Raw genomic sequence first — 27078 nt, 5'->3', positions numbered from 1 at the left:
CTGTGTGCACAACACTGTACTAAGCGCTTGGGAGAGCCCTAACCCACAACAACCTTACAGTCTGGACACAATCAATGATGCGCGCCCCTCTTCCCAGACTGAGCCCTTTTTTTCCTCTCCCCCTCCCCATCCCCTCCACCCTACCTCCTTCCCCTCCCCACAGCACCTGTATACAAGTTTGTACAAATTTATTACTCTATTTATTTTACTTGTGCATATTTACATACTCTATTTCTTTTATTTTGTTAATTTGTTTGGTTGTCTGTCTCCCCCTTCTAGACTGTGAGCCCGCTGTTGGGTAGGGACTGTCTGTATATGTTACCAACTTGTACTTCCTAAGCGCTTAGTACAGTGCTCTGCACATAGTAAGCGCTGAATAAATATGATTGAATGAATGAATGAATATGTTTGTACAGATTTATTACTCTATTTGACTTGTACATATTTACTATTCTATTTATTTTGTTAATGATGTGCATATAACTTTAATTCTATTTGTTCTGACGACTTTGACACCTGTCCACATGTTTTGTTTTATGTCTGTCTCCCCCTTCTAGACTGTGAGCCTGTTGTTGGGTAGGGACCGTCTCTATATGTTGCCAACTTGTACTTCCCAAGCACTTAGTCCAGTGCTCTGCACACAGTAAGCGCTCAATAAATACGACTGAATGAATGAATGAAATTACTACTGACTACTATTGCTACTGCTGCTTCTTATAGGTGTGGGACATTAGGAGAAGCATTATGGTGTAGCGGATAGAGCACGGGCTTGAGAGTCAGGAGGTCATGGGTTCTAATCCCGGCTCCGCCACTTCTCTGCTGTGTGACCTTGGGTAAGTCACGTCACTTCTCTGGGCCTCAGTGACCTCATCTCTAAAATGGGGATTGAGACTGTGAGCCCCACATGGGACAGTGACTGTGTCCAACTCGATTTGTTTGTATCCCTTCAAAGGCCTACTGATCCCTTCAAAGCCCTATTGAGAGCTCACCTCCTCCAGGAGGCCTTCCCAGACTGAGCCCCTTCCTTCCTCTCCCCCTCGTCCCCCTCTGCATCCCCCCATCTTACCTCCTTCCCCTCCCCACAGCACCTGTATATATGTATATATGTTTGTACGTATTTATTACTCTATTTATTTTATTTGTACATATTTATTCTATTTATTTTATTTTGTTAATATGTTTTGTTTTGTTGTCTGTCTCCCCCTTCTAGACTGTGAGCCCGCTGTTGGGTAGGGACCGTCTCTAAATGTTGCCAACTTGTACTTCCCAAGCGCTTAGTCCAGTGCTCTGCACACAGTAAGTGCTCAATAAATACGACTAGAAAGAATGAATGAATGAATCCACCCCAGTGCTTAGTACAGTACCTGGCACAAAGTAAGTGCTTAACAAATTCCATTATTAGCATTATTATTACCCAGCTATGTAGCCTAAAAATTCAACTAGAGGAATTATGATCTCTTATGCAGTCTCAAAAATGATCATCAAAATCCATGTTGAAGAGGCAGTACGGCACATGAAAATGCTTATCCAGTAGCCCTTGACTCTTACAATAAATGACAATTTAATTCACATTAGACTAATGCATTTCCGTTGTTGTTAAGGACTGTGTGATTCTGTTATTATCAAGCAACGTGGCTCAGTGGAAAGAGCCCGGCTTTGAAGTCAGAGGTCATGGGTTCAAATCCCGGCTCCGCCGATTGTCAGCTGTGTGACTGTGGGCAAGTCACTGTGTGCATCTTCTCTGTGCAAGTCACTGCATCTTCTCTGTGCCCCAGTTACCTCATCTGTAAAATGGGGATTAAGACTTTGAGCCCCCCGTGGGACAACCTGATTACTTTGTTACCTCCCCAGCACTAAGAACACTGCTTTGCACATAGTAAGTGCTTATTAAATGCCATCATTATTATTATTATCAAGCCACAAGTGTTGACTAACATATCAAATTCTTAAGTCAATACCAAATCAGATGTTAGGGTACCCCAACCCAACTCCAGCCCCGCAAAAATGCAAAGCAAATCCAAACTAAATGTAAAAAGAAAATACACCTAATTCCTCCAAAGAAGAGTTTTGACTTTACCAAGGCAGATCACATAAAACTCTGTTCCTACTCAAGGGTTACTGAAACCTGCTATTACTACTTTATTTTAAATTCTTAAAATGCAAAGTACCTCTTCCACGAAGCTGTCTTTCTTGTCTAGCATTTCTCGTAACGTCTGAAGAATTTTAATGCAGAGTTTTTCCTCTTTCTCCATTAGCTTCTTTGTATGATTAATCAACCTTAAAGTAAAACATTGAATCTTAAATAAGACAGTGCATTCTCTCCACACTTTAAATGATAAGGAAAAAATTTAGGCATATTCCATTTTTTTAAAAAAAGAAAAGGTAGGTATTATCATCGTCATCATCATCAATCGTATTTATTGAGCGCTTACTACGTGCAGAGCACTGTACTAAGCGCTTGGGAAGTACAAATTGGCAACATATAGAGACAGTCCCTACCCAACAGTGGGCTCACAGTCTAAAAGGTGGGCTCACAGTCTAGAAGTATTAATTGTAAAAGTATAATAATTGTGGTATTTATGTGCTTACTAATTATTATCATTATTATTATTATCATCATTAGTATTATTATTACTCTATGCCAAACACACTAAGCACTGGGGTAGATATAAGATAATCAGGTTAGATACAGTCCCTGTCCCACATGGGGCTCAAAGTCTGACAGAAAACAAGAGCAAGTACTGAGCACTGTATCCCCATTTTCCAGATGAGGAAACTGAGGCAAAGAGAAATCAAGTGACCTGCCGAAGGTCCCACAACAGGCCAGTGGCAGAGCCAAGATTACAACCCAGGTAATATGGCTCTGAGACCCACGTTCTTGCTACTAAGCTAAACTGCATCAAATTAGATACCCCAAGTTCCCCAATATTTATTCATCAACTTGGAAAGCAGAGGTCATGGGTTCAAATCCCAGCTCCGCCACTTGTCAGCTGTGTGACTTTGGGCAAGTCACTTAATGTCTCTGTGTCTCAGTTCCCTCATCTGTAAAATGGGGATTAAGACTGTGAGCCCCCCATGGGACAACCCGATCACCTTGTATCTCCCCACGCTTAGAACAGTGCTTTGCACATAGTAAGCGCTTAACAAATGCCATCATTATTATTATCAATTCCAATTTTTATCAATATTTCAACATAGAATTAAACACTAATCCCATTTCAATTAACTTCAAAGTCCATTTAAAGTTTTACATAAATACATATAGATATATTCGTATCTAATTCAGAATCCTATTGATTTTTCCCAAACATTCCTCCTTACAGGACACTTTGGAAATAAGCAGACAATTATGATTTCCATTTTTCCGGCAGGTAAATTGAAAGATGGCTGCCATATACAAGAAATGGAATTTGAAGTATGGAAATACTAATCTTTTAACACTCTTTTCAACCATCCTTTAATAATAATAATAATAATCATTATTATTATTATTATTATGGAATTTGTTAAGCGCCTACTATGTGCCAGGCACTGTACTAAGGGCTGGGGTGGTTACAAGCAAATCGGGTAAGACACAGTCCCTATCTCAAATGGGGCTCACTTTCTCAATCCCCACTTTACAGATGAGGTAACTGAGGCCCAGAGTAGTGAAGTGAGTTGCCCACGGTCACACAGCAGACACATGGAGGAGCTGGGATTAGAACCCATGACCTTCGTAACTCCCTCCTCTAATGAGCTGGTGGCAAATCAATCAATCAATCGTATTTATTGAGCGCTTACTGTGTGCAGAGCACTGTACTAAGCGCTTGGGAAGTACAAGATGGCAACATATAGAGACAGTCATCATCATCATCAATCGTATTTATTGAGCGCTTACTGTGTGCAGAGCACTGTACTAAGCGCTGGGGAAGTACAAGTTGGCAACATACAGAGAACAGTCCCTACCCAACAGTGGGCTCACAGTCTAAAAGGGGGAGACAGAGAACAAAACCAAACATACTAACAAAATAAAATAAATAGAATAGATATGTACAGGTAAAATAAATAAATAAATAAAGTAATAAATATGTACAGACATATATACATATATACAGGCAAACCTCATCGGTAAAATGGAAACCTTTAAGTGTGGTCTCCCTCAAAGCTCGTCTGCTCCTCTCTGGTTCCTTCCTCCTTCAGGCCCCTCCTCAGCATTCCCATACTTCCCAGCAGTATCCCAAAAGGAGATTCCCCCTACTCCTCTCAAATTCTACCCCCTCCTCCTGTGCCTCTGACGCCATCCCTTCTCATCTTCTCAAAACATTTACTCTCTCCCATATTAATTATGATGATGATGATAATAATAGCATTAGTTAAGTGCTTACTATGTGCCCAGCACTCTTCTAAGCTCTGGGGTGGATACAGTCAATCAATCAATCAATCAATCGTATTTATGGAGCACTGATTGTGTGCAGAGCACTGTACTAAGCACTTGGGAAGTACAAGTTGGCAACATATAGAGACGGTCCCTACCCAACAGTGGGCTCACAGTCTAAAAGGGGGAGACAGAGAACAAAACCAAACATACTAACAAAATAAAATAAATAGAATAGATATGTACAAGTAAAATAAATAAATAGAGTAATAAATATGTACAAACATATATACATATATAGGTGCTGTGGGGAAGGGAAGGAGGTAAGATGGGGGATGGAGAGGGGGACGAGGGGGAGAGGAAGGAAGGGGCTCAGTATGGGAAGGCCTCCTAGAGGAGGTGAGCTCTCAGTATCAATCAATCAATCAATCGTATTTATGGAGCGCTTACTGTGTGCAGAGCACTGTACTAAATGCTTGGGAAGTATAAGTTGGCAACATATAGAGACAGTCCCTACCCAACAGTGGGCTCACAGTCTAAAAGGGGGAGACAGAGAACAAAACCAAACATACTAACAAAATAAAATAAGTAGAATAGATATGTACAAGTAAAATAAATAAATAAATAAATAGAGTAATAAATATGTACAAACATATATACATATAATACAGGTGCTGTGGGGAAGGGAAGGAGGTAAGATGAGGGGGACGAAGTTAGACATGGTCCCTGTCCCATGTGGGGGCTCACAGTCACAATCCCCATTTTATAGATGAGGTAACTGAGGCGGAGAGAAGTGAAGCGACTTGCCCGAGGTCACACAGCAGTCAAGTGGTGGAGCTGGGATTAAAACCCATGACCTTCTGACCCCAAGGCCTGTGCTCTATCATTCATTCTTTCAGTCGCATTTATTGAGCGCTTCCTGTGTGCAGAGCACTGTGCTAAATGCTTGGAAAGTACAATTAAGCAACAAAGAGAGACAATCCCTAGGCTACCTATTCACTCCCCTCTCAGGGTGGAGTTTTCAGTCCTCTGTCAGTTGCGACTAAGGAAAGGAGAGTGAAGCAGAGGCCTACCCACTCCATTCCTAGCTTGGCCAGTGGCTAGCGAGCGGCAGGCCATCTGCTACAAGTCAAAACTCCCCCGTGCTGGGCAGCAGAGGCACGGAAGAGAGTCATCATCAATCATCATCAATCGTATTTATTGAGCGCTTACTATGTGCAGAGCACTGTACTAAGCACTTGGGAAGTACAAATTGGCAACATATAGAGACAGTCCCTACCCAACAGTGGGCTCACAGTCTAAAAGGGGGAGACAAAACCAAACCTACTAACAAAATAAAATAAATAGAATAGATATGTACAAGTAAAATAAATAAATAGAGTAATAAATATGTACAAACATATATACATATATACAGGTGCTGTGGGGAAGGGAAGGAGGTAAGATGGGGGGATGGAGAGGGGGACGAGGGGGAGAGGAAGGAAGGGGCTCAGTCTGGGAAGGCTTCCTGGAGGAGGTGAGCTCTCAGCAGGGCCTTGAAGGGAGGAAGAGAGCTAGCTTGGCGGATGGGCAGAGGGAGGGCATTCCAGGCCCGGGGGATGACGTGGGCTGGGGGTCGATGGCCGGACAGGCGAGAATGAGGTACGGTGAGGAGATTAGCGGCGGAGGAGCGGAGGGTGCGGGCTGGGCTGGAGAAGGAGAGAAGGGAGGTGAGGTAGGAGGGGGCGAGGGGATGGACAGCCTGGAAGCCCAGGGTGAGGAGTTTCTGCCTGATGCGCAGATTGACTGGTAGCCACTGGAGATTTTTGAGGAGGGGAGTAATATGCCCAGAGCGTTTCTGGACAAAGATAATCCGGGCAGCAGCATGAAGTGTGGATTGAAGTGGAGAGAGACACGAGGATGGCAGATCAGAGAGAAGGCTGATGCAGTAGTCCAGACGGGATAGGATGAGAGCTTGAATGAGCAGGGTAGCGGTATGGATGGAGAGGAAAGGGCGGATCTTGGCAATGTTGCGGAGTCCAGGGCAGAGACTCGAGTTTACTGCACGGAAGGCGACGATAGTAAACGCTTTCCAGATTTTTACCATGAAAACTCTGTGGATCCGCTACCAGAACGACTGCAGGTGGAGGTGGGGCGTTCTGGGAGAGATGTGTCTATGGTGTCACTATTGGTCAGACACGACTCAATGGCATAAGACAACAACAATCTATCCACTATGCCACGCTGACCGCCATCTTTCATTCATTCGTTCATTCAATCGTATTTATTATGATGGCATTTATTAAGCGCTTACTACGTGCAAAGCACTGTTCTAAGCGCTGGGGAGGTTATAACGTGATCATGTTGTCCGACGTGATCATGTTGTCAATCCACTATGCCACGCTGACCGCCATCTTTCGTTCATTCGTTCATTCAATCGTATTTATTATGATGGCATTTATTAAGTGCTTACTATGTGCAAAGCACTGTTCTAAGCGCTGGGGAGGTTATAACGTGATCATGTTGTCCGCTGGGGAAGTTATAACGTGATCATGTTGTCCGACGGGGGGCTCACAGTCTTAATCCCCATTTTACAGATGAGGGAACTGAGACACAGAGAAGTTAAGTGACTTGCCAAAAGTTACACAGCTGACAATTGGCGGAGCCAGGATTTGAACCCCCGACCTCTGACTCCAAAGCCCGTGCTCTTTCCACTGAGCCATGCTGCTTCCCCAGCGCTTTATTGAGCACTTACTGTGTGCAGAGCACTGGACTAAGCGCTTGGGAAGTACAAGTTGGCAACATATAGAGACGGTCCCTACCCAACAACGGGCTCACAGTCTAGACGGGGGAGACAGACAACAAAACAAAAAATGTGGACAGGTGTCAAGTCATCTATAGTTATGATGCCAATTTGTACTTTCCAAGCGCTTAGTACAGTGCTCTGCACACAGTAAGCGCTCAATAAATACGATTGATGATGATGATGATCTATCAGTCTTCAACTGTTCACTCTCCAATGCCTCCTTCCCCACTGCTTTCAAATATGCCCATGTCTCCTTTATCCTGAAAAAACTCTCTCTTGACCTCACGGCTCCCTCCAGTTTTCACCCCATCTCCCTTCTACCGCTAATGGCTTAGTGAAAAGAGCCCGGGCTTGGGAGTCAGAGGAAGTGAGTTCTAATCCCGGCTCCGCCACTTGTGTGCTGTGTGACCCTGGGCAGGCCGCTTAACTTCTCTGGGCCTCAGTTACGTCATCTGTAAAATGGGGATTCAGATTGGGAACCCCACGTGGGACAACCTGATTACCTTGTATCTACCCCAGCGAGTAGAACAGCGCTTGGCACATAGCAAGCGCTTAACAAATACCATAATTAGTATAACTATTATTCATCTCCAAACTTCTTGAGCACATTGTTGACACCCGCTGTCTCAAATTCCTCTCTTCCAATTCTCTCCTTGACCCCCTCCGATCTGCCTTTCCTTCCCTTCACTCCAAGAAAACCTCCCTCTCAAAAGTCACCGACGATCTCTTTCTTGCCAAATCCAGCGGCCTCTACTCTATCCTAATCCTCAAAGCCGCAGCTGTCTTCAACACTTCAACATAGTAAGGCTCAATAAATACCGCTGATCGATTGATTGATAGCCCATTCATCAGTAATATCATCTTCTGATATGTGAAAGGCTCAATAAATACCGCTGATCGATTGATTGATAGCCCATTCATCAGCAATATCATCTTCCGATGTGTGAACCAAGTGGCTCATTCTTGATTCACCTGTTTTTTTCTTTGATAGTCTTCACCCATTTTGTTTATTTCTGAGAAAGAATGCATAATTCTGCCTCACGGCCAGGAAACTGATTATAGCAACGGAGAAAAATTGAGGCTGATTAACCACAGTTGTTTTAAACCGAGTGCAATTTAGGAGAACTCCCTCTACACATCATAGGGAGAGAATTCCGTCAGGAAAATAAGGTCATAAAATGAATGGGTAAATTATAGTGTCAGTGAAATGGCAATGTATGATGGATAATGCACATTTCAGTAAAAATATTGCCGCTCGCCACAAACATATATTTGCTCTCTTTGTGCTACAAAAAGTCAGTCTTAAAGATTGTGCTTTTCAGTTCTGGATGCAGCAACATTAGTTGGAAAAATAAAGCCAAATACATGTGAAAGCTATCTTGGTTTGTTGGAGCTGTTTAAAGTGGAGGGAAAGAGAGGCAGAGAGACAGAGAAGGGTGGAGGGGAGGGTTGTGTGTGTGTGTTTTGTGGTATTGGTTAAGCACTTACTGTATGCTAAGCACTGTTCTAAGTGCTGAGGTAGATCAGGTTTGGACGCAGTCCCTGTCCCGCACTGGGCTCACAGTCTTAATCTCCATTTTACAGATGAGGCAACTGAGGCACGGAGAAGTGACATGCCTTGACCAAGGTCACACAACAGACAAATGGCGGAGCCAGGATTAGAACCCAGGTCCTCCTGACTCTCAGGCCTGTGCTCTATCCACTAGTCCATGCTGCTTCATAAATACTGTAATCAGTTGATCAATCAACGGGATTCACTGAACACTTACTGAGTGCAGAGCACTGTAGGAAGTGCTTGGGAGCATACAATTCAAAAGAGTTGGTAGCCACATTCCCTGCTCACAACACAATGAATTTACAATCAATCAATCAATCAATCGTATTTATTGAGCGCTTACTGTGTGCACAGCACTGTACTAAGCGCTTGGGAAGTACAAGTTGGCAACATATAGGAGACAGTCCCTACCCAACAGTGGGCTCACAGTCTAAAAGGGGGAGACAGAGAACAAAAGCAAACATACTAACAAAATAAAATAAATAGAATAGATATGTACAAGTAAAATAAATAAACAAACAAACAAACAAACAAACAAATAAATAAATAAATAAATAGAGTAATAAATACAGTCTGGCAAGGGAGACAGCCACAACTTGTCTGCTGTGTGACCTTGGACAAGTCACTTCATTTCTCTGGGCCTCAGTTCCCTCATCTGCAAAATGGGGATCAAGACTGTCAGCCCCACATGGGACAGGGACTGCGTCCGACCCGATTTGCTTGCATCTACCCTAGCGCTCAGTACAGCGCCCGACACGTAGTAAGCATTTAACAAATACCATCATTATTATTCTCTGTATCTCAGTTACCTTATCTGTAAAATGGGAATGGAGACTGTGAGCCCCACACGGGACAGGGACTGTGTCATCATCATCATCATCATCAATCGTATTTATTGAGCGCTTACTGTGTGCAGAGCACTGTACTAAGTGCTTGGGAAGTACAAGTTCATCATCATCATCAATCGTATTTATTGAGCGCTTACTATGTGCAGAGCACTGTACTAAGCACTTGGGACGTACAAGTTGGCAACATATAGAGACAGTCCCTACCCAATAGTGGGCTCACAGTCGAAAAAGGGGAGACAGAGAACAAAACCAAACATACTAACAAAATAAAATAAATAGAATAGATACGTACAAGTAAAATAAATAAATAAATAAATAAATTTATTTATAAATAAATGAATAAATAAACCCGATTAGCTTGTGTCCACCCTAGCGCTTAGTTCAGTGCCCAGAACGTGGTAAGATCTTACCAAATACCGTTATTATTATTATTATTCTCTGTGTCTCAATTCCCTCATTTGTAAAATGGGAATTGAGACTGTGAGCCCCACACGGGCCTGGGACTGTGTCCAACCCGATTTTCTCGTATCCGCCCCGGCGCTCAGTACAGTGCCCGACACATAGCAAGCGCTTAACAAATACTAGAATCATTACTATGATAATCGATCAGAGATACTAGAATTATTCTTATTATAATCGATCAGAGGTGTTAGGCAGGTTTCTCGGACAGAAGGTCGCGTACTCACTTGGACATGAAAGCCCCACAGCGGATCCTGGCCTCGCTGCCCTCGGGGAAGAGAAGCTCAGGACTGTGCAGGACGTCCACCAGCACGGAGAACTCCGCCTGCATCATCGGGCTCATCTGCTGTTCCAGGCATGCCACCACGTCCTGAGGAGAACGGACACCGGGAAAAAGCGCTTTGGCACCCAATCAATCAATCAATCAATCGTATTTTTTATTGAGCGCTTACTATGTGCAGAGCACTGTACTAAGCGCTTGGGAAGTGCAAATTGGCATCACATAGAGACAGTCCCTACCCAACAGTGGGCTCACAGTCTAAAAGGGGGAGACAGAGAACAGAACCAAACATACCAACAAAATAAGTAGGATAGAAATGTACAAGTAAAATAAATAAATAAATAAATAAATAGAGTAATAAATATGTACAACCATAATAAATATGTACAACCCAATGACCACAAACCAAGAGGACTCATCTTCTTGTGTTCATTTGTTCATTCATTTAATCGTATTTATTGAGTGCTTACCGTGTGCAGAGCACTGCACTGAGCACTTGGGAAAGAACAATACAACAATAAAGAGTGACAGTCAATTGTTCATTCATTTAATCGTATTTATTGAGTGCTTACTGTGTGCAGGGCACTGCACTAAGCACTTGGGAAAGAACAATACAACGATAGAGTGACAGTCCCTGCCCACAACGAGCTCACAGTCTAGAGGGGGAGAGGCAGACATCAGTACAAATATACAGATATCAATATAAATAAATGAAATGACAGATACATACATAAGTGCCGGGTTTCGGGGGGAAGAATAAAGGGGGCGAGTCAGGGTAAGTGCTTAATAAATGCCATAAAAGTAAGAAGAAGAACCGAAACTCTGCTCCCCTAGCCACACTGCTCGGATCCCTTGTCATCTATTATGGGCCTTGTCTCTTTTACTGTTTTTGTTTTTATTGTTTCATCCTTCTCTATGTGTCTCGTGTCTGTCGCTTGTCATTCATTCAATCGTATTTGTTGAGCGCTTAGCTTGTCCCTTCTGCCCTTCCTCGTTCTCAGGTTGGGAACTCCTTGAGGGCCAGTGCTGGGTCTAATATCACCTGTGTATTTTTCCGGGCACTTAACACAGTGCTCTAGATATAATAAGAACTTAAAGTGCTTGCAGCATGGCTCAATGGAAAGAGCACGGGCTTGGGGGTCAGAGGTAATGGGTTCAAATCCCAGCTCTGCCAATTGTCAGTTGTGTTAGTATGTTTGGTTTTGTTCTCTGTCTCCCCCTTCTAGACTGTGAGCCCACTGTTGGGTAGGGACTGTCTCTATATGTTACCAACTTGTACTTCCCAAGCGCTTAGTACAGTGCTCTGCACACAGTAAGCGCTCAATAAATACGATGATTGATTGATTGATTGATTGAAGGGAGTGGGAGATGAGGAAAAGTGGGGCTTAGTCTGGGAAGGCCTCTGGGAGGAGGAGTGTTTCAATAAAGCTTTGAAAGGGGAGAGAGGAACTGTCTGTCCGATGTGAGGAGGGAGGGCATTCCAGGCCAGAGGCGGGATATGGGCCAGGGGTTGACAGCGGGGCAGGCGAGATGGAGGCAAGGTGAGGAGGTTAATAATAATGGCATTTATTAAGCACTTACGATGTGCAAAGCACTCTTCTAAGGGCTGGGGAGGTTACAAGGTGATCAGGTTGTCCCACAGGGGGCTCACAGTTTTCATCCCCATTTTACAGATGAGGGAACTGGGGCATAGAGAAGTGAAGTGACTTGCCCAAAGTCACCCAGCTGACAATTGGCAGAGCCGGGATTTGAACCCATGACCTCTGACTCCAAAGCCCGGGCTCTTTCCACTGAGCCACGCATTAGAGGAGCAAAACGTGTGGGCTGGGCTGTAGAAGGAGAGAAGGGAGGAGGGGGCAAGGGTTTAAGGCCCATGGTGAGGAGTTTTCGTTTTGATAGGGAGGTAAAGAGACAACTAATGGAGATTTTTGAGGAGGTGGGGGATGACATGTCTTCAGCACCTCATCAGAAGGGAGAAGACAATCAGCTCATCTAGTCACTCATTCATTCATTCCATTGTAGTTAATGAGCGCTTACTGTGCGCAGAGCACTGTACTAAGAGAAGCAGCGTGGCTCAGTGGAAAGAGCACCGGCTTTGGAGTCAGAGGTCATGGGTTCAAATCCCGGCTCCGCCAATTGTCAGCTGTGTGACATTATTATTATAAGAGCTGGGGAGAGTATGATAGAACAATAAAAAGACACATAATGATAATAATAATAATGATGGTATTCATTAAGCGTATACTATGTGCCAAGCACTGTTCAAGCACTGGGGTAGATACAAGGTAATCAGGTTGTCCCACGTGGGGCTCACAGTCTTAATCCCCATTTGGCAGATGAGGTAACTGAGGCCCAGAGAAGTGAAGTGACTTGCCCAAGGTCACACAGCTCCACGATTAGAACCCAAGTCCTCGGGCTCCCAAACACGGGCTCTTGTCACTAGGCCACACTGCTTCTCATCTGCTTCTCAGGCATTCCTGAGAGAAGCAGCGTGGCTCAGTGGAAAAGAGCCCAGGCTTTGGAGTCAGAGGTCACGGGTTCAAATCCCGGCTCTGCCAGTTGTCAGCTGTGTGACTTTGGGCAAGTCACTTCACTTTTCTGGGCCTCAGTTCCCTCATCTGTAAAATGGGGATGAAGACTGTGAGCCCCCCGTGGGACAATCTGATCACTTTGTAAGCTCCCCATAACTTAGAACACTGCTTTGCACATAGTAAGTGCTTAATAAATGTCATCATTATTATTCCCTGCCCTTCCCTTTCCCACATCCTCCCTGTGTCCTGGAACTCCCTCCACCTCCATACCTTTCAGACCATCACTTTCTCCACCTTCAAAGTATTGCTACGGTCACATCTAACAATAATAATGATGATAATAATAATTGTGGGTACTCGTTAAGCACTTACTATGTGCCAGGCACTGTACTAAGGGCTGGGGTGGATACCTGCAAATCGGGCTGGACACAGTCCCGATCCCACGTGGGGCTAACAGTCTCCATCCCCATTTTCAAGATGAGGAAAAAGTTCCCTTTGCTCTTCCCTGCCTCCCAACCCCTGTGTTTGGATCTGTCATTAATTAATTTACGATAATGGCATTTATTAAGCGCTTACTATGTGCAAAGCACCGTTCTAAGCGCTGGGGAGGTTACAAGGTGATCAGGTTGTCCAACATGGGGCTCACACTCTTAAGAGCACGGGCTTTGGAGTCAGAGGTCATGGGTTCAAATCCCGGCTCCGCCACTTGTCAGCTGTGTGACTTTGGGCAAGTCACTTAACTTCTCTGTGCCTCAGTTCCCTCATCTGTAAAATGGGGATTAAGACTGCGAGCCCCCTGTGGGACAACCTGATTGCCCTGTAACCTCCCCAGCGCTTAGAACAGTGCTTTGCACATAGTAAGCACTTAAAAAATGCTAAAAAAATCCCCATTTTACAGATGAGGTCACTGAGGCTCAGAGAAGTGAAGTAACTAACCCAAAGTCACACAGCTGACAAGTGGCAGAGTCGGAATTTGAACCCATGACCTCTGACTTCAAAGCCCATGCTCTTTCCACTGAGCCACACTGCTTCTCATAATAATAATGATGGCATTTGTTAAGCACTTGCTATGAGCAAAGCACTGTGCTAAGCGCTGGGGAGGATACAAGGTGATCAGGTCGTCCCACGTGGGGCTCACAGTCGTAATCCCCATTTGGCAGATGAGGTAACTGAGGCTCAGAGAAGTGAAATGACTGGCCCAAAGTCACACAACTGACAAGCGGCGGAGTCGGGATTTGAACCCATGACCTCTGACTCCCAAGCCCGGGCTCTTTCCACTGAGCCACGTCTTCCCCCCCTCTAGACTGTGAGCTCGTGGTGGGCAGGGAATGTCACTGGTTTTTGCTGTGTTGCACTTTTCCAGGCGCTTAGTGCTCTGCACATAGTAAGCGCCGATTAAATACGATTGAATGAATGAATGAATGAGGCAACTGAGGCCCAGAAAAGTAAAGGGACTTGCTCAGGTTATACAGCAGACAAAGGGCAGAGGCAGGATTAGAACCCATGACATACTGACTCCCACGCTATTCACTAGGCCATGCTCCTTCTCGAAGATCTCCACAGGGCCTTCCCCGACGAAGCAGCGTGGCTGGAGAAGCAGCATGGCTCAGTGGAAAGAGCCCGGGCTTTGGAGTCAGAGGTCATGGGTTCAAATCCCGGCTCTGCCACTTGTCAGCTGTGTGACTTTGGGCAAGTCACTTCACTTCTCTACGCCTCAGTTCCCTCATCTGTAAAATGGGGATGAAGACTGTGAGCCCCATGAGGGACAACCTGATCACCTTGTAACCTTCCCAGCGCTTAGAACAGTGCTTTGCACATAGTAAGCGCTTAACAAATGCCATCATCATCATCAAGTCCTTATCCCTGGATCCCTCTCCCTTCTGCGGCACCTAAACATTTCAATCTGTAACCTTTGGACACTTGATACTCACTCCAACCCCACAGCACTTATGGCCCAGTGGCAAGGGGGAATCTTAGGCCGTGGGTTCAAATCCCGGCTCCCCACTTGTCTGCTGTGTGACCTTGGGCAAGTCACTTAACTTCTCTGTGTCTGTTACCTCAGGAGATTAAGACTGTGACCCCCACGTGGGACAACCTGATTACCTTGTATCTCCTCCAGTGCTTAGAACAGTGTGTGGCACATAATAAGCGCTTAAAAAATACCATAATTATTATTATTATCTTTAAATGATACAGTATAAATTACTTATTCAAATTAATGTCTGTTGCCCCCCTCCGGACTGTAAACTCATTAGGAGCAGGGAATTTGTCTGCAAATTCCACCGTAAGCTGCTTGGTTTAGTGGCAAGAGCACAGGCTTGGGAGTCCGAGGACGTGGGTTCTAATCCCGACTCTGCCACCTGTCTGCTGTGTGATCTTGGGTAAGCCACTTCACTTCTCTGGGCCTCAGTTATGGCTCAGTGGAAAGAGCCTGGGCTTTGGTGTCAGAGGTCATGGGTTCGAATCCCAGCTCCACCACAAGTCTGCTGTGTGACCTTGGGCAAGTCACTTAACTCCTCTGAGCCTCAGTTCCCTCATCTGTAAAAATGGGGACTAAGACTGTGAGCCCCCCGTGGGACAACTTGATCACCTTGTATCCCCCCCAGCACTTAGAACAGTGCTTTGCACATAGTAAGCGCTTAACAAATGCCATCGTTATTATTATTATTATCTGGTAAATGGGAATTAAGACTGTGAGTCCTATGTGGGACAACCTGATTTCCTTGTATCTACCTCAGCTCTTAGAACAGTGCTTGGCACATAGTAAGCGCTCAATGAATACCATTATAATTATTATTACTCTCCCAAGTGCTTATTATAGTGCTCTGCATATAGCAAGCCCTCAATAAATATGACTAATTGATCAATTGATATGAGAACCAGCCAATATACCAGGCTCGTGCTCTTTCCACTAGGCCACACTGTCTCCCTCTCTCAAGCGCTTAGTTCAGGGCTTTGCACAAAGTGAGCGCTCCATAAATACAAATGAATAATAATAATAATTACGGTATTATGTGCTTACTATGCGCAAAGCAGTGTTCAAAGCGCTGGGGTTGATGCAAGGTAATCAGGCTGTCCCGCGTGGGGCTCACGGTCTTCATCCCCATTTAACAGATGAGGTAACTGAGGCCCAGAGAAGTGAAGTGACTTGCCCAAAGTCACACAGCTGATAAGTGGCGGAGTCGGAATTAGAACCTATGAGCTGTGACTCCCAAGCCCGGGCTCTTTCCACTAAGCCACGCTGCTTCTCTGAATGAATAGATACCAAAATGCGGAGGGCATTCCCCCTGGAATTCCCTCGCTCCACACATCCACCAAACTAGCCCTCTTCCTCCCTTTAAAGCCCTACTGAGAACTCACCTCCTCCAGGAGGCCTTCCCACACTGAGCCCCCTTCTTCCTCTCCTCCTCCCCACCCCCCCACCCTACCTCCTTCCCCTCCCCACAGCACTCGTATATATGCTTGTACAGATTTAGTCCTCTATTTATTTTACTTGTACATATTTACTATTCCATTTATTTTGCAAATGATGTGCATTTAGCTTTAATTCTATTTGTTCTGACGACTTGACACCTGCCCACGTGTTTTGTTTTGTTGTCTGTCTCCCCCTTCTAGACTGTGAGCCCGTTGTTGCGTAGGGACTGGCTCTATATGTCGCCAACTTGTGCTTCCCAAGCGCTTCGTATAGTGCTCCGCACACAGTATGGGCTCAATAAATCATCATCATCATCAATCGTATTTATTGAGCGCTTACTGTGTGCAGAGCACTGTACTAAGCTCTTGGGAAGTACAAATTGGCAACATATAGAGACAGTCCCTACCCAACAGTGGGCTCACAGTCTAAAAGGGGGAGACAAAACCAAACATACTAACAAAATAAAATAAATAGAACAGATATGTACAAGTAAAATAAATAGAGTAATAAATATGTACAAACATTTATACATATATTCAGGTGCTGTGGGGAAGGGAAGGAGGTAAGATGGGGGGGATGGAGAGGGGGACGAGGGGGAGAGGAAGGAAGGGGCTCAGTCTGGGAAGGCCTCCTGGAGGAGGTGAGCTCTCAGTAGGGCCTTGAAGGGAGGAAGAGAGCTAGCTTGGCGGGTGGGCAGAGGGAGGGCATTCCAGGCCCGGGGGATGATGTGGGCCGGGGCTCGATGGCGGGACAGGCGAGAACGAGGTATGGTGAGGAGATTAGTGGCGGAGGAGCGGAGGGTGCGGGCTGGGCTGGAGAAGGAGAGAAGGGAGGTGAGGGAGGAGGGGGCAAGGTGATGGACAGCCTTGAAGCCCAGGGTGAGGAGTTTCTGCCTGATGCGCAGATTGATTGGTAGCCACTGGAGCCACTGGACTGATTATTCAATCAATAAATACGATTGAATGAATGAATGAGCAGATTTTTCCATTCACCCTTTAGTCCCGGATGGTCAGAGGAGGCGAGGAGGGTGGTTAGCATCCTGCCCGCCGCCCGGGGAGGGTGTCCTACCTGCAGCTTCTCGATGATGTTCCTGTAGTCCCAGGAGGGCCCGCCCAGGGCTTCCTTGAAGCGAGGCCCGCTGCGAGCTGACATGCGCCAACCCAGGGCCGCGCGCTGCACCATGCTGGAGTGGCTCTTGAGGAACAGGCTGTTCACTTGGCTGTCCAAATCCACCGGAATGGCGATGCCCCGGTTCTTAGCTGCAGGGACAAGACAACAGCCACGCATCCGCCAAGCTAGCTCTCTTCCTCCCTTCAAAGCCCTTCTGAGAGCTCACCTCCTCCAGGAGGCCTTCCCACACTGAGCCCCCTTCTTCCTCTCCTCCTCCCCATACCCCCCTACCCTACCTCCTTCCCCTCCCCACGGCACCTGTATTTATGTTTGTACAGATTTATTACTTGTACATATCTACTATTCTATTTATTTTGTTAATGATGTGCATTTAGCTTTATTCGTTCATTCATTCATTCAATCGTGTTTATGGAGCGCTTACTGTGTGCAGAGCACTGGACTAAGCACTTAATAATAATAATAATGGCATTTGTTAAGCGCTTACTATGTGCAGAGCACTGTTCTAAGCGCTGGGGGGGGATACAAGGTGATCAAGTTGTCCCACGTGGGGCTCACAGTCTTAATCCCCATTTTACAGATGAGATAACTGAGGCTCAGAGAAGTTAAGTGACTTGCCCAAGGTCACACAGCAGACGTGGTGGGGCCAAGATTCGAACCCATGATCTCTGACTCCAAAGCCCGTGCTCTTTCCACTGAGCCACGCTGCTTCTCTAAGCGCTTGGGAAGTGCAAGTTGACAGCACCTGTATTTATGTTTGTACAGATTTATTACTCTATTTATTTTACTTGTACATATCTACCATTCTATTTATTTTGTTAATGATGTGCATTTAGCTTTATTCATTCATTCATTCATTCAATTGTATTTATTGAGCGCTTACTGTGTGCAGAGCACTGGACTAAGCGCTTGGGAAGTACAAGTTGACAGCACCTGTATTTATGTTTGGACAGATTTATTACTCTATTTATTTTACTTGTACATATCTACTATTCTATTTATTTTGTTAATGATGTGCATTTAGCTTTATTCATTCATTCATTCATTCAATCGTGTTTATTGAGCACTTACTGTGTGCAGAGCACTGGACTAAGCACTTGGGAAGTACAAGTTGACAGCACCTGTATTTATGTTTGTACAGATTTATTACTCTACTTATTTTACTTGTACATATCTACTGTTCTATTTATTTTGTCAATGATGCGCATCTAGCTTTACTTCTATTTATTCTGATGACTTGACACCTGTCCACATGTTTTGTTTTGTTGTCTTGTCTCCCCCTTCTAGACTGTCTACACGCGCTGCCTAGAATTCCTCAACAACAACTCTCTCCTCGACCCCCTCCAGTCTGGCTTCCGTCCCCTTCATTCCACGGAAACTGCGCTCTCAAAGGTCACCAATGACCTCCTGCTTGCCAAATCCAACGGCTTCTACTCTGTCCTAATCCTCCTCGACCTCTCAGCTGCCTTTGACACTGTGGCCCACCCCCTTCTCCTCAACACGCTATCTGACCTTGGCTTCACAGACACCGTCCTCTCCTGGTTCTCCTCTTATCTCTCCGGTCGTTCTTTCTCAGTCTCTTTTGCAGGCTCCTCCTCCCCCTCCCATCCTCTTACTGTGGGGGTTCCCCAAGGTTCAGTGCTTGGTCCCCTTCTGTTCTCAATCTACACTCACTCCCTTGGTGACCTCATTCGCTCCCACGGCTTCAACTATCATCTCTACGCTGATGACACCCAGATCTACATCTCTGCCCCTGCTCTCTCCCCCTCCCTCCAGGCTCGCATCTCCTCCTGCCTTCAGGACATCTCCATCTGGATGTCCGCCCGCCACCTAAAGCTCAACATGTCGAAGACTGAGCTCCTTGTCTTCCCTCCCAAACCTTGTCCTCTCCCTAACTTTCCCATCTCTGTTGACGGCACTACCATCCTTCCCGTCTCACAAGCCCGCAACCTCGGTGTCATCCTCGACTCCGCTCTCTCATTCACCCCTCACATCCAAGCCGTCACCAAAACCTGCCGGTCTCAGCTCCGCAACATTGCCAAGATCCGCCCTTTCCTCTCCATCCAAACTGCTACCCTGCTCATTCAAGCTCTCATCCTATCCCGTCTGGACTACTGCACTAGCCTTCTCTCTGATCTCCCATCCTCGTGTCTCTCTCCACTTCAATCCATACTTCATGCTGCTGCCCGGATTATCTTTGTCCAGAAACGCTCTGGACATATTACTCCCCTCCTCAAAAACCTCCAATGGCTACCGATCAATCTGCGCATCAAGCAGAAACTCCTCACCCTGGGCTTCAAGGCTCTCCATCACCTCGCCCCCTCCTACCTCACCTCCCTTCTCTCCTTCTACTGCCCAGCCCGCACCTTCCGCTCCTCCACCACTAATCTCCTCACTGTACCTCGCTCTCGCCTGTCCCGCCATCGACCCCCGGCCCACGTCATCCCCGGGGCCTGGAATGCCCTCCCTCTGCCCATCCGCCAAGCTAGCTCTCTTCCTCCCTTCAAGGCCCTGCTGAGAGCTCACCTCCTCCAGGAGGCCTTCCCAGACTGATCCCCTTCTTTCCTCTCCCCTCGTCCCCCTCTCCATCCCCCCGTCTTACCTCCTTCCCTTCCCCACAGCACCTGTATATATGTATATATGGTTGTACATATTTATTACTCTATTTATTTATTTATTTATTTATTTTACTTGTACATTTCTATCCTACTTATTTTATTTTGTTGGTATGTTTGGTTCTGTTCTCTGTCTCCCCCTTTTAGACTGTGAGCCCACTGTTGGGTAGGGACTGTCTCTATGTGATGCCAATTTGTACTTCCCAAGCGCTTAGTACAGTGCTCTGCACATAGTAAGCGCTCAATAAATACGATTTATTGATATTGATATTGATATTGTGAGCCCGTTGTTGGGTAGGGACCATCTCTATATGTTGCCAACTTGTACTTCCCAAGCGCTTAGTACAGTGCTCTGCACACAGTGAGCGCTCAATAAATACGATTGAATGAATGAATGAATGTTTGTACAGATTTATTACTCTATTTATTTTACTTGTACATATCTACTATTCTATTTATTTTGTTAATGATGTGCATTTAGCTTTATTCATTCATTCAATCGTATTTATTGAGCGCTTACTGTGTGCAGAGCACTGGACTAAGCGCTTGGGAAGTACAAGTTGACAGCACCTGTATTTATGTTTGTACAGATTTATGACTCTATTTATTTTACTTGTACATATCTACTATTCCATTTATTTTGTTAATGATGTGCATTTAGCTTTATTCATTCATTCAATCGTATTTATTGAGCGCTTACTGTGTGCAGAGCACTGGACTAAGCGCTTGGGAAGTACAAGTTGACAGCACCTGTATTTATGGTTGTACAGATTTATTACTCTATTTATTTTACTTGTACATACCTACTATTCTATTCATTTTGTTCATGATGTGCATTTAGCTTTATTCGTTCATTCATTCATTCAATCATGTTTATTGAGCGCTTACTGTGTGCAGAGCACTGGACTAAGTGCTTGGGAAGTACAAGTTGACAGCACCTGTATTTATGTTTGGACAGATTTATTACTCTATTTTACTTGTACATATCTACTATTCTATTTATTTTGTTAATGATGTGCATTTAGCTTTATTCATTCATTCATTCATACAATCGTGTTTATTGAGCACTTACTGTGTGCAGAGCACTGGACTAAGCGTTTGGGAAGTACAAGTTGACAGCATCTGTATTTATGTTTGGACAGATTTATTACTCTATTGATTTCACTTGTACATATCTACTATTCCATTTATTTTGTTAATGATGTGCATTTAGCTTTATTCATTCATTTAAGCGTATTTATTGAGCACTTACTGTGTGCAGAGCACTGGACTAAGCGCTTGGGAAGTACAAGTTGACAGCACCTGTATTTATGTTTGGACAGATTTATTACTCTATTTATTTTACTTGTACATATCTACTATTCTATTTATTTTGTTAATGATGTGCATTTAGCTTTATTCATTCAATCATATTTATTGAGCACTTACTGTGTGCAGAGCACTGGACTAAGCGCTTGGGAAGTACAAGTTGGCAACATATAGAGACGGTCCCTACCCAACAGTGGGCTCCCAGTCTAGAAGGGGGAGACAGAGAACAAAACCAAACATATTAACAAAATAAAATAAATAGAATAAATATGTAAAAATAAAATAGAGTAATAAATACGTACAAGCTTTAATTATGCTTGTTCTGACGACTTGACACCTGTCTACATGTTTTGTTTTGTTGTCTGTCTCCCCCTTCCAGACTGTGAGCCCGTTGTTGGGTAGGGACCGTCTCTATATGTTGCTGACTTGTACTTCCCAAGCGCTTAGTACAGTGCTCTGCACATAGTAAGCGCTCAATAAATACGATTGAATGAAACCTGTACTTCCCAAGTGCTTAGTACAGTGCTCTGCACACCGTAAGTGCTCAATAAATACAACTGAATGAAACTTGTACTTCCCAAGTGCTTAGTACAGTGCTCTTCACACAGTAAGCGCTCAATAAATATGATTGAATGAATGAATGAATGAATGAATGAACTGCCAAAGTCAGATGCAGGGGGGCCTAGTGGACGGGGCCCGGGCCTGGATGGGTGAGAGGTAGAGTGGCTCAGTGGATAGAGCACAGGCCTGGGCGTCAGTAGGTCACGGGTGATAATTCTGGCTCTGCCACTTTTCTACTGTGTGACCCTGGGCAAGTCACTTCATTTCACTTCTCTGGGCCTCAGTCACCTCATCTGGAAAATGGGGATGGAGACTGGGGACTGTGAGTCCCATGTGGGACCGGGACTGGGTCTAACCTGAATTGCTTTTATCCACCTCGGTGCTTAGAACAGTGCCTGGCACAAAGTAAGTGCTTAACAAATACCATCGTCATCCCCTCCTTCCTCTCCCCCTCCTCCCCCTCCACCCCCCCGCCTTACCTCCTTCCCCTCCCCACAGCACCTGTATATACGGATATACGTTTGTACAGATTTATTACTCTATTTATTTATTTATTTTATTTGCACATGTTTAATCTATTTATTTTATTTTGTTATTATGTTTTGCTCTCTGTCTCCCCCTTCTAGACTGTGAGCCCACTGTTGGGTAGGGACCGTCTAGTTGTTGCCAACTTGTACTTCCCAAACGCTTAGTACAGTGCTCTGCATACAGTAAGTGCTCAATAAATATGACTAATTGAATGAATAATTGAATTTACTGAGCACTTGGGAGATGATAATAGCAAGAAAATGCATTCATTCAGTGCTCTGCACACAGTAAGCGCTCAATAAATACGATTGAATGACTGAATCATTACTATTATTATTATTGAAAACAATAATAGCAGCTCTGCCAGTTGCTTGCTGTGTGACCTTGGGCCCGTCGCTTCAGTTACCTCTGTCCCACTTAGACTGTAAGCCCCTGAGGGACAGGGACTGGGTTCATCCTAATAAACTTAATAATGACGGTATTTATTAACCACTTACTATAAGCCCAGTACTGTTCGAAGTGCTGGGGTAGATATAAGGTAATCAGGGTGGATCCAGTCCCTGTCCCACATGGGGCTCACAGTCTTAATCCCCATTTTACTGATGAGGGAACTGAGGCCCAGAGAAGCGAAGCAATGCTACTATTGCTACCATTGCTACAATGCTAAGAAATGCTTCTATATTAGTAGGGTTGGGTGGGGATCGTCTCTATATGTTGCCAACTTGTACTTCCCAAGCGCTTAGTGCAGTGCTCTGCACACAGTAAGCGCTCAATAAATACGATTGAATGAATGAATATGTTGCTCAACAAATACCATTGATTGATTATCTTCAAAATACAAAATGCTCACTAGAAGGCAGATATCATGAATACCAACTTTTTTTATTATCATTACTGATAATAATAATGATAATAATAATAGTGGTATTTGCTAGTGTGCCAGGCACTGTCCTAAGCACTGGGGTAGATACAAGGTTGGACACAGTCCCTGTCCCACATGGGGCTCACAGTCTTAATCCCCATTTTACTGATGAGGGAACTGAGGCCCAGAGAAGTGAAGCAATGCTATTATTGCTACAATTGCTACAATGCTAAGAAACGCTTCTATATTAGTAGGGTTGGGTAGGAACCATCTCTACATGTTGCCAACTTGTACTTCCCAAGCGCTTAGTACAGTGCTCTGTACACAGTAAGCGCTCAATAAATATGATTGAATGAATGAATACGTTGCTCAACAAATACCATTGATTGATTATCTTCAAACTACAAAATGCTCACTAGAAGGCAGATATCATGACTACCAACTTTTTTTATTATCATTAAGCGCTATGTGCTCTGCACATAGTAAGCACTCAATAAATACGATTGATTACTGATGATAATAATGATAATAATAGTAGACTGTGAGCCCACTGTTGGGTAGGGACCGTCTCTATATGTTGCCAACTTGTACTTCCCAAGTGCTTAGTACAGTGCTCTGCACACAGTAAGCGCTCAATAAATACAATTGATTGATTGATTGATTGGTATTTGCTAGGCACTTACTATGTGCCAGGCACTGTCCTAAGCACTGGGGTAGATACAAGGTTGGACCCAGTCCCTGTCCCACATGGGGCTCACAGTCTTAATCCCCATTTTACAGATGAGGTAATTGAGGCCTAGAGAACTGAAGTGACTTGCCCAAGGTCACAGAGTAGACAAGTGGCAGAGGGGATTATAACCCACATCCTACTGATTCCTCAGCCCATGCTCTATCCATTATCAATCCACAAGAAGCAGCATAGCTCAGAGGAAAGAGCCCGGGTTTGGGAGTCAGAGGTCATGGGTTCTAATCCTGACTCCACCACTTGTCAGCTGTGTGTCTTTGGGCAAGTCACTTCACCTCTGGGCCTCAGTTACCTCATCTGTAAAATGGGGATTAAGACTGTGAGCCCTCCGTGGGACAACCTGATCACCTTGTAACCTCCCCAGTGCTTAGAACAGTGCTTTGCACATAGTAAGCGCTTAATAAATGCCATTATTATTATTATTATTTTCTGTGCCTCAGTTACCTCATATATAAAACGGGGATTAAGACTGTGAGCCCCACGTGGAACAACCTGATTATCTCATATCTCCCCACAACGCTTGGCACATAGACTGTGAGCCCACTGTTGGGTAGGGACTGTCTCTATATGTTGCCAACTTGTACTTCCCAAGCGCTTAGTACAGTGCTCTGCACACAGTAAGCACTCAGTAAATATGATTGATTGATTGATTGATAATAAGCACTTAACAAATGCCATCATCAGCATCAGCATCATCATCACTAAGCCATGCTGCTTGCTTAGTAAGGTGCTCTGCACACAGTAAGTGCTCAATAAATACCATTAACCGATTGATGGATAAAACTGAGAAATATTTCTCCAGATAAAGTATGCACGTCCTATTCTTTGACCCAACGCCTTTTCCTTCCCTGACTGAGAACAACATTATCATTAAACTTCAGAATTGCTCACGGTTTCTGCTCCCTTGTCGATATTTCATCGTTTTAATTTTCCTGTTCAATTATCCTACATCAACCAAAGTTGATCTCATAGCTCTGGGGCAATCATTTAGTTGAATCACGGCACTGCAGTGTGGAAGTTAGTTTCCAATTTTCTCAGTGTCAAGGATTCTCCCAATTTTCCAGGCTGTGTAAATTCAGTTTTGTGCCTTTGGGTAACGGTGGTGCGAACGCCAGATATCAATATGATATTCTAGCCTACGGTACTCAAACGCCTGAATATTGGAAGAAACAGATATCACAGTGAGTGAGGAGTTCAACACCTTCAATTTATTTAAATGCCTGTCTCATCATCATCATCATCGTCAATCGTATTTATTGAGCGCTTACTATGTGCAGAGCACTGTACTAAGCGCTTGGGAAGTACAAACTGGCAACATAGAGAGACAGTCCCTACCCAACAGTGGGCTCACAGTCTAAAAGGGGGAGACAGAGAACAAAACCAAACATACTAACAAAATAAAATAAATAGAATAGATATGTACAAGTAAAATAAATAAATAAAGAAATAGAGTAATAAATATGTACAAACATATATACATATATACAGGTGCTGTGGGGAAGGGAAGGAGGTAAGATGGGGGGATGGAGGGGGGAGAGTGTAGAAGGGGTCTCCCCTTCTACACTCTAAGCTCCTAAATAATAATAATGATCACAATAATAATGACTGTGTACTTGTTAAGGGCTTATTAGGTGCCAGGAACTGTACCAATAATAATAATAATAACAATGATAGCATTTATTAAGCGCTTACTATGTGCAAAGCACTGTTCTAAGCCCTGGGGATGTTACAAGGTGATCAGATTGTCCCACGGGGGGCTCACAGTCTTAATCCCCATTTTACAGATGAGGTAACTGAGGCCCAGAGAAGTTAAGTGACTTGCCCAAAGTCACGCAGCTGACAAGTGGTGGAGCCGGGATTTGAACCCATGACCTCTAACTTCAAAGCCCGGGTTCGTTCCACTGAGCCACGCTGCTTTTCGCTGGGGGGGATACAAGCCTGGACCACATCTAGCGACTCTATTACTTTGTACTCTCCCAAGTGCTTAGTTCAGTGTTCTGCACACAGAAAGTGCTCCATAAATACCATCGATCCATTGAGTGATTGCAAAAAAAAAACCCATAAATGCAGAGATTCACCATCATCATCAATCGTATTTATTGAGCGCTTACTATGTGCAGAGCACTGTACTAAGAGCTTGGGAAGTACAAATTGGCAACATAACACTTACCATTACAGTTCCCTCCCCTATCTCCACTTTCATTTGGAAAAACAAAGTTCACATAAACTCACTCATTACTTGAAACTACTATTATTATTATTATTATTGATTTGAAACTATTATTTCAAGCGCTTAGTACAGTGCTCTGCACATGGTAAGTGCTCAATAAATACGATTGAATGAAATTTGAAACTATAAATGAAGATCAAAAAAGGATTTTTCCTTGTTTGAGCTAAGCTCTCACAAACCAAACCAGAAAGCAGCATGGCCTGCTGAAAAGAGAACAGCCCGGGGGAATTAGAGGACCTGTGTTCTAATCCTGCCCCACCACTCATCTGCTGAATGACATTCGGCAAGTCCCTCGACTTCTCTTCCGTCTCAGTTTACTTCATCTGTAAAGTGGGGATTAAGACTGTGAGCCCTGTGGCCAACCTGATTAGCTTGTGTCAGTACAATGCCTGGCACACAGTAAAAGCATAACAGATACCATGAAAAAAAAACCAACCCTGAATTTTGTATCTGGCTCAACTCAATTTATAGTTATGTTTCACATTCCTGGTCAAAGATTAATACTGAGGCTTAGGTTCATGAAAATAGTTCCTCTATTATTTGTTTCATTTTTGAGACTATCTTTAAAAACATGAAAAATAAAGGCAAATTTTAGAAAACTCAAAATGGAACGTAAATATTAATTTTTCTTTATGGCCCTTTCATTTGTTGTCATGGTGTGTCATTCAATTGTATTTATTCATTCAATCATATTTACTGAGTGCTTACTGTGTGCAGAGCACTGTGCTAAGCAATTAGTGTGTCAATCATTAATGCCTGTTTACTTGTTTTGATGTTTGTACATCTATAATTCCATTTATTTATATTGATGTATGTTTACCTGTTTTGATGTCTGTCTCCCCACTTCTAGAATGTAAACCCAGTGTAGGCAGGG

At 44.3% G+C, this 27078-nt stretch overlaps 1 protein-coding gene across 2 annotated transcripts in view; it reads right to left on the bottom strand.

The window, feature by feature from the left end:
* ITPR2 (inositol 1,4,5-trisphosphate receptor type 2) overlaps positions 1-27078 on the bottom strand; it is a 616651-nt gene that overhangs the window by 233936 nt on the left and 355637 nt on the right. For both annotated transcript variants that reach the window (XM_038760705.1, XM_038760713.1), the window contains 3 exons: positions 17296-17486; positions 10229-10371; positions 2169-2277 (listed from right to left, as the gene is read on the bottom strand). In XM_038760705.1, the coding sequence (XP_038616633.1) occupies positions 2169-2277; positions 10229-10371; positions 17296-17486 (443 nt within the window). The remainder of the gene's footprint in view (positions 1-2168; positions 2278-10228; positions 10372-17295; positions 17487-27078) is intronic.

The sequence above is a fragment of the Tachyglossus aculeatus genome, chromosome 2, assembly GCF_015852505.1.
Source record: "Tachyglossus aculeatus isolate mTacAcu1 chromosome 2, mTacAcu1.pri, whole genome shotgun sequence".
NCBI classification, from domain to species: Eukaryota; Metazoa; Chordata; class Mammalia; order Monotremata; family Tachyglossidae; genus Tachyglossus; species Tachyglossus aculeatus.
The sequence above is the reverse complement of the archived record's forward strand: the minus strand, read 5'-3'. Positions and strand labels throughout refer to the sequence as shown.